The sequence below is a fragment of the Hyperolius riggenbachi genome, chromosome 10 (assembly GCF_040937935.1).
Source record: "Hyperolius riggenbachi isolate aHypRig1 chromosome 10, aHypRig1.pri, whole genome shotgun sequence".
NCBI classification, from domain to species: Eukaryota; Metazoa; Chordata; class Amphibia; order Anura; family Hyperoliidae; genus Hyperolius; species Hyperolius riggenbachi.
In genome coordinates, this window is record NC_090655.1 from 48,415,867 (window position 1) to 48,429,435 (window position 13,569).

General features: G+C 42.3%; 1 protein-coding gene across 5 annotated transcripts in view; it reads left to right on the plus strand.

The window, feature by feature from the left end:
• The window catches only part of CLSTN3 (calsyntenin 3), a 245,713-nt gene that overhangs the window by 198,613 nt on the left and 33,531 nt on the right, over positions 1-13,569 (plus strand). For all 5 annotated transcript variants that reach the window (XM_068257792.1, XM_068257793.1, XM_068257794.1 and 2 more), the window contains 6 exons: positions 1,588-1,796; positions 4,164-4,313; positions 6,015-6,200; positions 8,903-9,172; positions 11,575-11,687; positions 12,937-13,099. In XM_068257792.1, the coding sequence (XP_068113893.1) occupies positions 1,588-1,796; positions 4,164-4,313; positions 6,015-6,200; positions 8,903-9,172; positions 11,575-11,687; positions 12,937-13,099 (1,091 nt within the window). The remainder of the gene's footprint in view (positions 1-1,587; positions 1,797-4,163; positions 4,314-6,014; positions 6,201-8,902; positions 9,173-11,574; positions 11,688-12,936; positions 13,100-13,569) is intronic.

Below are 13,569 nucleotides of genomic sequence, written 5' to 3' on the forward strand. Positions count from 1 at the left end.
TGTCATTATCCACTCAAGTTTACTCATAAAAGTATATTCTTAACTCATGTTAAATATGAAATTTAACTCATCTATGTGTAGCAAACTGGAGCCAATATGTAGCAAGCTCCAAGTAAAATCACAGTTTTGTTACAACCACAACTGTCTTTTAATGCAAATTAAGTTTTTATAAATATTGATAACATCATTTATAATTTACTAATTATAGACTAATTTATGTACTAAATACTGATAAAAATAATGGTCAAAATGATAGCAAATGATTAATGCCATTTATACCCTCTGTAATAGATCAAACTGACTTTCTAAATGGCCAATCTAGAGATGTATGGGCACATCGTACCTGATTGGAGAAAGATCTGTTGGCTGCCCAGACACCACATGGTGATTTCCAATCAACTTCAGAATGAATTCAATCAGGAATCAGCTTTGTGACTACCTGTTTTCATTTGCCTTGCTGTCAACCCCTCCACTGGTGTCCATGCATTGTGATCTCACCAGTCCAGCTACATGAACTACAGGCCTCCTCTGATGAGTCCCCCGTTGTCACACCAAGTACCACCACAAGGTGGCGGGTATACCACGTGGTGCACATGTGTAATGGCACACACAAGCACCTCCTGGCACAGAGGGGAGACTGTGGAGGAGACTGGTAGTCTCAGCAGCTGGACAGGAGATAAAATTATCAATTTGGATGGTTGATCAGGCCGCAATATCGCTAGATGTATGGCTAGCGCAAGACTTGGGAAATATGATGCAAACCTGTAAACAAAAATAACCATATGATATAATGGATTGTACGTGTCGTACGGATAACAAATAGAACAATAGCAGCAAAGAAAAGTCTCATATTTTTATTTTCAGTTAGAAAGCTTATTGTAAAACATAGCATCCATCTTTCATGGGCAGTTTGGAAACCACACTCTGTCTTTTAAACTATAAAACAAAGCAGAAATAATGAGCCTGAAATAATGAGCTGTCTCTCACTGTTTCTTGGCTGTTTAAGTGCTTTAGAAAACAGGACTGTATCCAAACCAATGGGTCAAATAGTTTAGAGAAGCTCTTTTGCATAGATAACAATTGAAGTTTTTTTAAACTCTTCCTGTACTGTGAAACAATTTGAGACTTTACTTTGCTACTAATGTTTTATTTCTTAGCTGTACTACACATACAATTATCTCATAAGTTTATTTTCATTTCAAGTTTGCTTTAAGAGAACTTAATTGGGTTATGGAGAGTCCGAATCAGTGGGATTTTGTAAGGAACTTAAAGGAAATTAAAGCTCCCTTCTAGAAAGCTATAATAGATATACATTTTCTTTCTTTAATCAAAATTACCTTGTGCAGTTTTGGGTTTAGCAGCTTTAAGAAATCATCTCCCCGCTATGCCATGCTTCCCTCTCGTGCAGATAATCTCCTGCGGATTTCGCATGTTCTACTCTGAATAATAATCAGGACATTTTTCCATAAAACAGCTGGAAATTTATGGATGGATTTTTAGCACAATTCTCACCTGTTCATAATTAGATGTGCTGCCTGAGATATCTCTACATATTTAACACCTCACACTCTCTCCTGTCTACATTAGAGCGACGGTCCATGTCCGTGTGAATGACGTCAACGAGTTTGCTCCCGTGTTTGGAGAGCGGGTGTTCCGGGCCTCGGTGACGGAGGGGCGTATGTACGAGCGGGTGCTGCGGGTCCAGGCCTGGGATCAAGACTGCTCTCCCCAGTACAGCCAGGTCTGCTTCTACCAGATCCTCACCCCTAATGTGCCCTTCACCATCGACAATGACGGTACGTAATATATGTATGTCCCTCCATCAGTAACCTATAGTTCCGTAATAACCCCATCGTCACACCACACACCTGTGAGGGTCATTCAAACCCACTGACCTGCAACACAGAAACATGCAGAGGAAGAGAACAGGAAACATAATGTGCCTCATTGTATGTATATTCTCTATGTCTGGTATAAAGGGTGTGCGACATGTAGGTTCAAGGTCTGTGTGGTGACATTTATTTCTGTGAAACTCCTTGTATTGTATATAATTCAGGTCATAGTTTATCCAGAGACAAATAAGGGTAGCTTCAGTCAGGCATTTTTCTTGTCTTGAAGACATTTTATCATCCTGTACAGTTATGCGTTTAAGTTCTGACAGGTAAAAGAGATTGGTAGGTATTCTAGAAGTACAGTGGCGTAGCAGAGATTGCGACCGTGCCGGGGCCCTCCCTGAACCACAGTATTAGACCTCTATTGGTTCTGCGCTGGTAATAAACACTTCTATAGATGCTTTGACTAGTAATAATCATTAACACACTGCTTCCCAACCCCTTTTGCACCTCTGACACTGTGGTTGTCCTTGGAAGGTTTTGGTGCGCCGTATCTATTGTTATGTATAGAATACTTGGGGGGTGGGTTGCATTGTAAAACTCACACTGGGGCCCACACCACTATAAAAGTAAATCCATGTACCTCAGCCAACAGTCTAGATAATTGATAATATTGGGCATTCCATCCCATGCACACACTGAGACAGAGACAGAAGTCTGGAGACTGTTAGACGGCGTGATCCCCGTCTATTTACATGGTGCAGCGCTGCGATCAGCAGCAGCGCTGCACTGGATACAGCCATGTGACACGGCTGTCCCCCTGGGGGACAAGAGAGCAATGACAGCCGTCCCATGACAGCCTATCGCCATAATTGGCTGTCTGTGGGGAGGGAGGGAGGGTTGATATTTAAAGAAACAGGGTTTTTTTAAAATAAAAATATAAACAACAATATTTATTAAAAAAAATAAATGAACATGTGGGGAGCGATCAGACCCCACCAACAGAGAGCTCTGTTGGTGTGGAGAAAAGGGGGGAATCACTTGTGTGCTGTGTTGTGCGGCCCTGCAGCTTAACCTTAAAGCTGCAGTGGCCTATTTTACTAAAAATTGCCTGGTCACTAGGGGGGTTTAGCACTGCAGTCCTCAAGAGGTTAATGTCAAACTGGAGCAACAATCCCTAAACAGGGGAGGGCTTTGAGATCATTTGTCGCCAACATACAATTCTGTTCTACCATGTTTGCCTACATGTTTTAGAGTCAGTACACACCATCAGTCAGGGATTTATGCATGTATATTAGTGTGGTTTAGCTACACTATTGCAGTGTTCTCCCCATACATTTTCTTTCAGCCGGGTGGCATGAAATAGTAGCCGGGTGGCATGACAAAGTAACCGGGTGGGGCGAGAGGAGAGAATGCAGAGCCAGTGCTTCTGTGCACAACTCTGCGTGTAGCATAGCAGGAGGTAAACCAATTACAGCTGGGTGCTCACCAAAACTAGCTGGGTGGAGCACCTGGCTAAAAGAGCCTGGGGAGAACACTGCTATTGGCTGAACTAAGCAGATTACCTATAGTTATAAAATGCCATTATTTTGCGATGGCTGTTACTGTTGGTTCCACTGATAGTGCTATTGTTGTGAGCATTCCTGGTGTCATGGCTGCTGTTGATGGTAGTATTGTTGGTGTCAGTTATAGTTTTGGTTGTGTTGCTGGTCTCATGGCTTGTATTGTTGCGATCATTGATGGCGGTAGTCATGGCTGTTATTGTTGGTGCCATGAATGTGGCTGTTTGTGCTATTGCTGTGGGCATTCTAGAATGCATGGCTACTATTGTAGGTAATGTTGGCTATGTTATGACTGCTGTGTTTAATTGTATTGTTCTATGGCAGCTATTGTAGGAGGTAGTGTTGTGTTATGTGGATTCTGATGGAGTAGAGTGCTTAGAACTCTTTACTGAAGAAAAAAACATGCAGATATATATCATACACCATCATCAGGTAATGCAGCTTACTTAGAACAGAGAGAAACACAGAGTGAATACAGGAAATCACAATGCCATAGAGATCACCATCACATTTTACAGGCAGTGACATCTCATGGTTGTTCTACTACTCCGGAGTTTAGGTAATAATCCTGTTGATACTTCCAACGGTTTCATGGAGGCAAATCTGGTCTGGGAATCATTTGTGCAACCTTTATAGACTTCTCTTGAGAAGAAATGTAGGCTATGGTCTTCCCCAGGATGGGGTATGGTGGGTCCAGAAACAACCCTTCATCTCTCTATGTCCATTGTCATTCCTACCTAGTAACTCTCCTTATTTTGTCTGTCTTCAGGTTACATAAAGAACACTCTGCCGCTACAGGCCAGCGGTGACAGGCTGATCCGATTCTCAGTAACAGCGTATGATTGCGGCAAGAAACGGGCCGTGGAGGATGCGGAGGTGGAAATCCAGGTGAAGCCCATCTGTAAACCCAGCTGGAAAGGTAATGTAACAGCATGAAAATTACAGGTTCTCACCCTTCCCTGCTTTGTCATTTGTGTCCCGACTAGAGGGATTCCTGTACTTCCTGTCACTGGTGACACAACAGGAAACAAGGTGAAATCTCGTCAGGGAGACATAAAACTATTCAGACAGCAAACTTGAAAAAAACATTATGGCTGGAGTTCAATTTAAAGGATCAGAGGCATGACATAAAATAGCAGCATCTAATCTAAGCCCCCTCTGTTCCACCATTAAAACGGGGACAGTACAAAGGCCAATATCCCATATTCAACAACTGGTCACTGGATGTCTGGAAAATAGGGATTTCCTCGTACACACGCTTGACTTACTTCGGCTGAGGCGGCCAATAACGACCGCCGCAGCCGACAATCAGGCATGTGTACGGCACCCAACGACCCTGACGCCCAACCCTGTGAGCGGTCCGCCAGACGGATGTACTCACCCCCAGCAACATAGACCCCCCCCCCATCAACCCCATTGTCCGCACTGCTCCCCCACCCACCGCGTGATGTCACCGCACATGCGCTGCTTGTTGTCCCTCTGCCACACCTCCCCCCGCATAGCTACACAGCTGACACGTGGGTGTGTGCAGCCTGGCCCAGCGATTTTGCCCAGGTGGATCAGGTCCAGATCCCCGATGGGCGACATCAGTTGGGCATGTGTATGCCAATGGATGGCTGAGTGAGTGGAGACAGACCTTATCTGTGTGGCCTTAGCCCAGCTGTGTGGACAGCAATGGTCATGGATGGCCAGTGATCTGTGGTAAATATATCAGCCACAAACCGGTGGAGACCACCTGGCAGACGGGAGAACAGCTGCATTAATCAGCCACCTACACAGAGAGTCACATTCATAATGTCGGCAGCAGCGAGGCTGAACAGAGGCCTGAGGGGCTCTTCAGCTGGTCACCTCCTCGTCCCCATTGTTATCAATATCAGCATAGTTTTCCATTTCATTAGATTCACAATTATGATGAATCTTCTTTTTTTCCACCTTACAATACAGTCCCACACCAAGCGTGTCGTTCATCTCTGAATCAGACTTTAGAAGATGCTTAGAGGATGAGGTCTGACTGCAACTAATCATTTTGGATTTATATAATTCTTACACTGTACTGTACTTGGAAGTTGGAACTGTAACCAAGGATTGAACTTCATCCCAGTCAGAAGCGGATACCCCCTTTCCCATGAGAAATCTTTACCTTCATCAGGGGGTCTGTATGACTGATATTGTGGTGAAACCCCTTCCCGCAGTCAGGACCTAGGTCAGATGTGGCACCCCATTGGAAATAGGCCCTAAGGCCCCCTTCAGGCTGGGTTAACATTTATTACAAATTGCATGCATTTTCCGAATGTGTGAAAATGTTTTTATAATTAAAGTCAAAATACATGTATTTTGGCAATTAGACTTAGCAAGTGCTGTTCAGTAAATACTTTTGAAAACAAAAAAAATCCTGAGAATAACCCATGAGGAGATGGACTAGTCCAAAACTAGTTGGTTCTTTCAGATTTTAACTGCTCACTTTTTTTTGCTGTAGTGTTCCTTTAACCAGAAGTAATCTGGTACTGGATTCACTGAACCTGTCCGAGTATAATTGTGATGTATGAAACATTTTGTGTATTTAATGCTTCCCATTTATCATACTTCATATAAGCCCCAAGCCTCTGCTCTCTTCCCACAGGCTGGAACAAACGCATCGAATACGTGCCGGGTACCGGCAGCCTGGCATTATTTCCCAGCATCCACCTGGAGACCTGTGAGGAGCCCATCTGGAACATTCAGGCCACTGTGGAAATCCAGACCAGCCATATTGCCAAAGGCTGTGACCGGGACAACTACTCTGAGAAGTCATTGCGCAAGCTGTGCGGTATGTTAGTAACTGGAGAATCCTGGGAGACTCTCTGCTATAGAGCCATTCTTCTGACTGGGCTGGTAGATTTCATATCTACAACTATAGAAGTTCTGTACAACAATGGGGACATCTAAAATTCATGGAAGGCTTCTGTGCCTGTAGCTAACTATATTATGTAGAGGGAGACATAAACCTGTGCTCAGTGCATAAGCAGTGGATAGATTTGGCTTCTGATGTCATATTTTGTGTGTGTGTGTATGTGTATGTGTATGTGTATGTATATATATATATATATATATATATATATATATATATATATATATATATATATATATATATATATATACACACAGGGTTGGACTGGGCCACAGTAGTACAGTTTTTTCCCTCGGTGGGCCCCCTCCAGGTCTCTGGTGGGCCCCCCCCCCCCCCCCTTGTCTGACAGAGCTCCAATTGCTGCCTGCAGCTCAAAAATTCTCTTCTCAGTGCTGTAATCACTCATGCTGAGAGCAGTGGTGTAGCTAAGGAGCTGTGGGTCTCGATGCAAATTTTACAATGGGAAATAGCTTGCTAATGATTACCACTGTTCAAAGTATCTATAGAAGTGATTATTATGAGCAAAGGACCAATAGAGAGGTAATACTGTAGTTGAGGGAGGACCCTTCGGGGCCCCTTTGGCCCAAGGGCCCCGATGCGGTCGCAACCTCTGCGGTCGCAACCTCTGCAAAGTAGGACATTACTTTATATTGAAGGAGGGGACTCTATGCAAAGATGCAAAGTTTTGCTGGGCAGCAGTGTCTCTGGATTACAATGCTGCTAAGATCATGTACATTTGGCCCTGTCCATAATACATCATGACCACGCCCACCTTCCGGTGCATGGCCACGCCCTTTTTTCACTCCAATCATGGGATGTGTGGGCCCCAGGTTGAAATATTTTTGGTGGGCCTCCAGTGTCCCAGTCCGACCCTGTGTATATATATATATATATATATATATATATATATATATATATATATATATATATATATATATATATATATATATATATATATATATGTGTATGTGTATGTGTATGTATATATATATATATATGTATATGTGTATGTGTATGTGTATGTATATATATATATATATGTATATGTGTATGTATATGTGTATGTATATATATATATATATGTATATGTGTATGTATATGTATATGTATATATATATATATATATATATATATATATATATATATATAGTATTTTTTGAACTATATAAGACTCACTTTTTCTCCCCCAAAATTGGGGAAAAAAAGTCACTGCTTCTTATAGTCCAAATGCAGGGAGTTCCTGACTTGTGAACGCCTGCCAATACGAACCTCCAACCCGTTTCAATGTCAGGGACTCCCTGCCAGCCAAAATGCAAAGAGGCAGCTGGCTGCTGAGGCCAATATGCAAAAGAAATTGTGTCTAATTTATGTTTTTAGACTTTGGCCAGACAGATTGTAAAATGGCAAGGGCTGCCCGGCAAAGTCCAGAAGAAAGGCTTTCGTGGGGCCTGGTGGCTGAGGTAAAAACAGCTTTAGCTGTTGTCAAGTTGTATTTTGGCCGGCCACAGTCCAAATGAAGTGCTTCTTGCATTGGACGCATTTAGCCCATTTCGTGTATTGGCCAGGCAGATCCCGAAGTGGCAAACTTTGGGAACTGGCTGTAACATATACTATTCTATTATTTGTGGTGACAGTCACTTAAGAGGCACACGTTGGTTCCAGTGAATATCAGGCTGATTGGATACAACGGTTATGGTGCTTATACATGCACAGGTCGGGACTAGATCCCTCTGCTGAATGTTCAGGGCCCAATGCTGTGAAGACGTGTTTCCTAGCCTGCAGGCTAGTGACGCGTTTTCTTGCTATGTAGAAGGGCAGAAGCACAATGCACCATGCAATGGAGCTGCAGGGAGCAGGCAGGATAAAGAGGGAGAATAATGGACTCCAGTGGAGAGATTTGCACTGAAGGTACACATATTGGACGTTTATAAACGTCCATGGTGCAAGAAGTACTTAAAGCGGAATATAACCCTGCATTTCAACTTTGCTCTAAAACATTATTTACAGCATATTATATGCAAAAAGCATTTTTTTTTTTACTAGACCAGCATTGGAAGGGTTAAACACAGAGGTTTTAAGTTCCGTGCAGACATTCAGATAGTTACATTCTATTTAGTTAGTGTGTAACTGTTTATCAATAGATACATCTCTTTGGCTGTCCTCCAAGCTCCTTCTCAGTGAGAGAGATGAGTCACAATAAACACATATTTGTAAACAAAAAGTATCTAACTCAAGTTCGGATTCGTCTGCAGAAATCTCCAGGGACTTTAAAGCCCTGTGTAACCCTTCCAATGCTGGTCTAGTAAAAAAAAAAATGCTGGTTGCATATAATATACTGTAAATAATGTTTTAGAGCAAAGTTGAAATGCAGGGTTATATTCCGCTTTAAATATAACTCTGTTTTATTAACATGGAGCAGGGAAGAGGAGGCTGTATGCCTTTCTGTCTTGCACAGGAATGGAGCAATTAAACCTGGTACACACTATTTAAATCTTAGAACACTTTAGTGAATATAGGGTGGAGTAACATATGGTTTTCATCTTTGTATCAGCAATTTACTGAATAATTTCCCTTATATGTTATTCAAACAATAATCTACATATTCCCTTTCCCCCATATAGGAGCAGCTGCAGGAGACGTTGATCTGCTTCCCCCACCCAGTCCTTCATATAACTGGACGCACAGCCTCCCCATTCAGGATACACAGGACAGCAGTCCTGTCTACTGGTTCAATGGTTCGCAGTCAGTGGAAGTTCCTCCTGGGCGGTTACCTGCGGGGGGTGGAGCCGCTGATCACCTGACGCTTTCATTTTGGCTGAAACATGCTGGAGGCAGCGGGGGGAAAGCAGGAAAGGAAGAGGAAGTGCTGCTGTGTAATACTGTACAGAACGGTGAGTGGTGGAAAGGTGTGCTGTGCCAAAATTATAGAAAAACCACTTGCATCCCAAAGTAGGCCTAATCATCCACACACTGCTAAGTCAACCTGTCAGTCTGCAGAGACAACATATATATATATATATATATATATATATATATATATATATATATATATATATATATATATATATATATATATATATATATATGCATAGGGATGTATGATACTGTCTACTTTCTTTTCAAATCCTTGGGTTGGGATTTTAGTGCTGCCTTTATGACTGCAAGGACAGGAAATATAATGGTAGGTACACACGATACATTTTTGCGTACGATAGATGTGTTCGATAGATAATTTCTGTCATGTCTGATATTACTTTTGATCATTTTACCGCTCAATTTCTCAGAGAAGTGAATGGAAATTGATAAGAAAAGATAAGCGGAAAAACAAATCGAAAATCGATCGAATGGAAAATCGCCTGAAAAAACGCATTGTGTGTACCTAGCATAGGACTTTTACCAGCCCAGATACAGATAGCGATCTAAGCTGCTGTTTAAAAACTGTTGTTAGAGAGAAAGGATCCGCAAACCAGACTTGGCTTAATGAAAAAGCGTCTTGTTCTTTATTAGAAAAATCCACATGACAAAAAGTAGTGCAATAAAATCACAGGATCGACTTAAAAACTGTTGTTATTGCTGTCTGTGCCACACTTTAGGAATAATTTGTGTTATTCCATCAGACTGATTCAACTAGAATCATGTAACAAGTACTTGGAACTCCATGATAAGGACAATGGAGTTTAGTTCAGATGAATCTCCTATTGCCCTGTTTTTTTATTTCTTTTTTTGCACTTCTTTGTTTTACAATTCTGCATTTGAGATTTTTTGCTTCCGATTCTTTTTCCTTTTTTTTCACATTTTTCACGCAAATGTTTGCATTCCAGTTTTTCCATGCATATTAATGAAGGTAATTTATGTGAATTTGTATATAAGTTACTTTACATTCGTATGCAAAGTTCACATTTCACTTTCGAGAAAAAAACAATACGGGCCTATTTTCACTAGCTGTGAAATGCGGCCGTTTTCCGTATGTGATTTTGGATGCGGAATCGCAACCTGTTGAAATCAATAGACTGCATTTGAATCCCTATAGCTGTGCATGCCACAGCAAAGGGAAACGCATGCAAATTCGCATCAGCACGGGTGCCGTGTTCCTTTCAGAAATGGATGCGGCCACCCACTGAAAATTTTCCCTACTTGCAGGCTGTATTTTTTCTGCAGGAAATTCGTATTTCAAAAGATTGCAATAAAAAGCACAACTGCAAATACCCTTGTCTTGCATTAGATGTGCAGCAAACGTGAATTCGGAAAAACATGTGTGAAGGGGGCCTTAACCTCTTGCCGACCGCTCCACACCAATTGCCGTGACAGATACATGCGCATCTCTGCTTAAATGACGGAGCTCTGCTCTGTCATCAGTCTCTCAGTGGTGACCGCCGCTAGGAGACTGTTAGACGGTGAAACCTCCATCTATTTACAATGTACAGCACTGCGATCTAAGGCAGCGCTGTACTGGGGACAGCCGTGTCACTCGGCTGTTCCCCTGGGAGACTCAGGAGCGATTGGCTGTCATAGGCTGATGCCTACTACAACAGCCAATCGCTGTCATTGGCTGGTGGGGGAAGGGAGAAAGGGGAAATAAATAAATAAAAAATTAGGTAATTTTATGTAAAAAAAAGACAAACAAATAAATAAAAATTGTGAGATCGATCAGAACAGAGCCCACCAACAGAAATCTCTGCTGGTGGGCAGAAAAGGGGAGGGGGGAATCACTTGTGTGCTGAGTTGTAAGGCCCTGCAGTGAGCCCTTAAGGCTGCAGTGGCCTTATTTGTAAAAAAACAAATAGCCTGGTCACTGGGGGGGGGGGGGGGGTTAAAGCCTGTGGTCCTTCAGTGGTTAATGTTCATTGACTTCTATAACAGGGTAAAGCATGGTCCCCGTAAAACACAGAAAAGCAGTGAATACAAAATAAATGATGCCAGGAAATTATTAGGTAATACTATCAGTAGCTGACCCATTTAATGGTACCATTTAATGGCATACTTTACTAATTTTGAGGAACACTGTAATAGACATCACTAGTAGGGAATCATGTTGTGGGCTACTAAGGCTAGTGTGTGTGGTGTGAGGTGGGGAGAAGGGGGATCTGAGAATAATAACTTTTTTTTATAAGATCTAGTTAGGTATATCTGCAAGGTTCAACATCAATATATGATGCTGTATTATATATACTGTATATGGATGTTATGATATACAGAAAGTAAGGGCATGCGGATACAAATGTTTTTGTAATTTGCTAGATTAAACAGAATTCCATCTCTTTGTGACATTTCTCCCTCTTTTCCATATAACAAGATGGCAGCTTCTCCCATTATACTCTGGCAGTCCATGGCTGCCGGATCTCCTTCCTGTATTGGTCCTTGCTGGACAGCGCACGCCCTGTGAAGTTCCTCTGGAAGCTGGAACAGGTAATGACCTCTTTGTTTTATACTGTCTGTGTTTTCTTCCCTATCTTACGCTGTCTTCTCTCCTGATGTCCTCTTTTGTCCTCTCTTCTCCTCACATGTCATGTCTATTATAGTGTTGTGAGAATTCAAGATCACATTTCAGCACCATTTCATCACCGGACAGCAGGACAGGGTGTGTTCTTTATCATTTAGCTCTGATACTTCCTGATTTCAAGCTGGAAGGAGGAAATATCTAAGCTGAATGGAACGCACCCAGTCCTGCTGTCCAGTGCTGAAATGGTGCTGAATGCGGCTGTTCGGGTTCTGAACCACATATTTCCGTATTTGAACAGCAACATTACTCTTGTCCCCGTCTCTCCTCATCTCGTCTCTTGCGTCCTGGCTTGTCCTTTTCTCTCCTAACTTCATCCTTTTTGCCTTGTCTTGTCCTGACTTCTTGACTTTTACACTTTCTTCTCCTGGCCTCTTCTCTGTTGTCCTCTCTTTTCTGGACTTCACCTCTTTTGTCCTTTCTCCTCTTGACTTAATCTCTCTTGTGTTTTCCTCACCTGGCCACACCTCTCATCTTTTAGGCCTCTTTTCTATGGACTGTTGATAAGCAGTGACATTTCTTTCAAACTCTTAACAACTGCTCACTGCTGCCTGGTAACTGTTTGTTGCTGCCTGGTAACTGATCACTGCTGCCTGGTAACTGCTTGCTGAGCACACAGCTCAACAGTCCGTGGAAAAGAAGCCATATTCTTCAGGCCTCATCACTCTTGCCCTCTTGACCTCATCCTACTTGTCCTCTCTTTTCATAATCTCATCTCTTGGCATTAATCCTCCTGACCTCATCTCTCTTGCTCCTTTGCTCTTCTGACCTCATTGCTCTTCTTCTTGATTCTGATAATCTTGTTATTGTTGTCCTCTTTCCTCCTGACCTCATGCTTCTTGCCCCCTCTTCTCTCTAGTTCTGTACTCTCCCCACCTCATCTTTCTTCTCCTCTCTTCTCCTGACCTCATCTCTTTTGTCCTTTCTTCTCCTGCCCTCATCTCTGTTTTAATCTGTTCTCCTGGTCTCATTTCTCTTTTATTTTTTCTTCTGACATTGGTATTGTCCTTTTCTGTTGGCCACATCTCCTCTTCACTCATGACCACATCATCTCTTCTTCTGCTTCACCTCTTTTGTACCTTTTCTTTCTTTTCATCTTTTTCTCCTTTATAGAGTTTTTCTGCCTTCTCACATTACCTTTACCTTTTTTCACCCCAGATTTGTGACGTAGAGTGGCATCATTATGCACTGAGTCTTGAGTTCCCAACTGTCTCTTTGTATGTGGATGGAGTGACCTATGATCCAGCCCTGATCCATGACAATGGAGCCCTCACCTCTCCCAAACGTCAGGCCAGACTCATGATTGGAGGCTGCTGGACAGGTGAGGCCCGACTTAAACCAACTCATATGAGAGAAAAGGGAATTGTACAAGAACGGGTTGCAAAGATCTCTTTTGTGACTTTGTGGTTTTCCCTGAATTTCAGTTTACTCAATAAAACAATAGTAGGTAACCATAGTAGACAGGGAAGGGTAAAAATGATCTTGCTCCCTAACTATGAAATTTGATTGGTTGATCTGAGAAACTGCCCCATTTTGCTTGATCCCTTTAGGCTTGGTTCAAACATAAATTTGTAAATTTCTGGTCCAGTCCTGTCCTGTAAGTTTTGCATCGGTTTTCTATCAGTTTTACCTGACGGGATAGGATCTGTACACCTTTTATGTGTGAACCTAGTCATACAAAACTGATTAAAAAAACTGACAGGACTAGACTAACCTGGACTGGACCGGAAGTGTACAGATTTATGTTTGAGCCAAGCCATAGAAAACTCATACAAAACTCATGCCAACTGT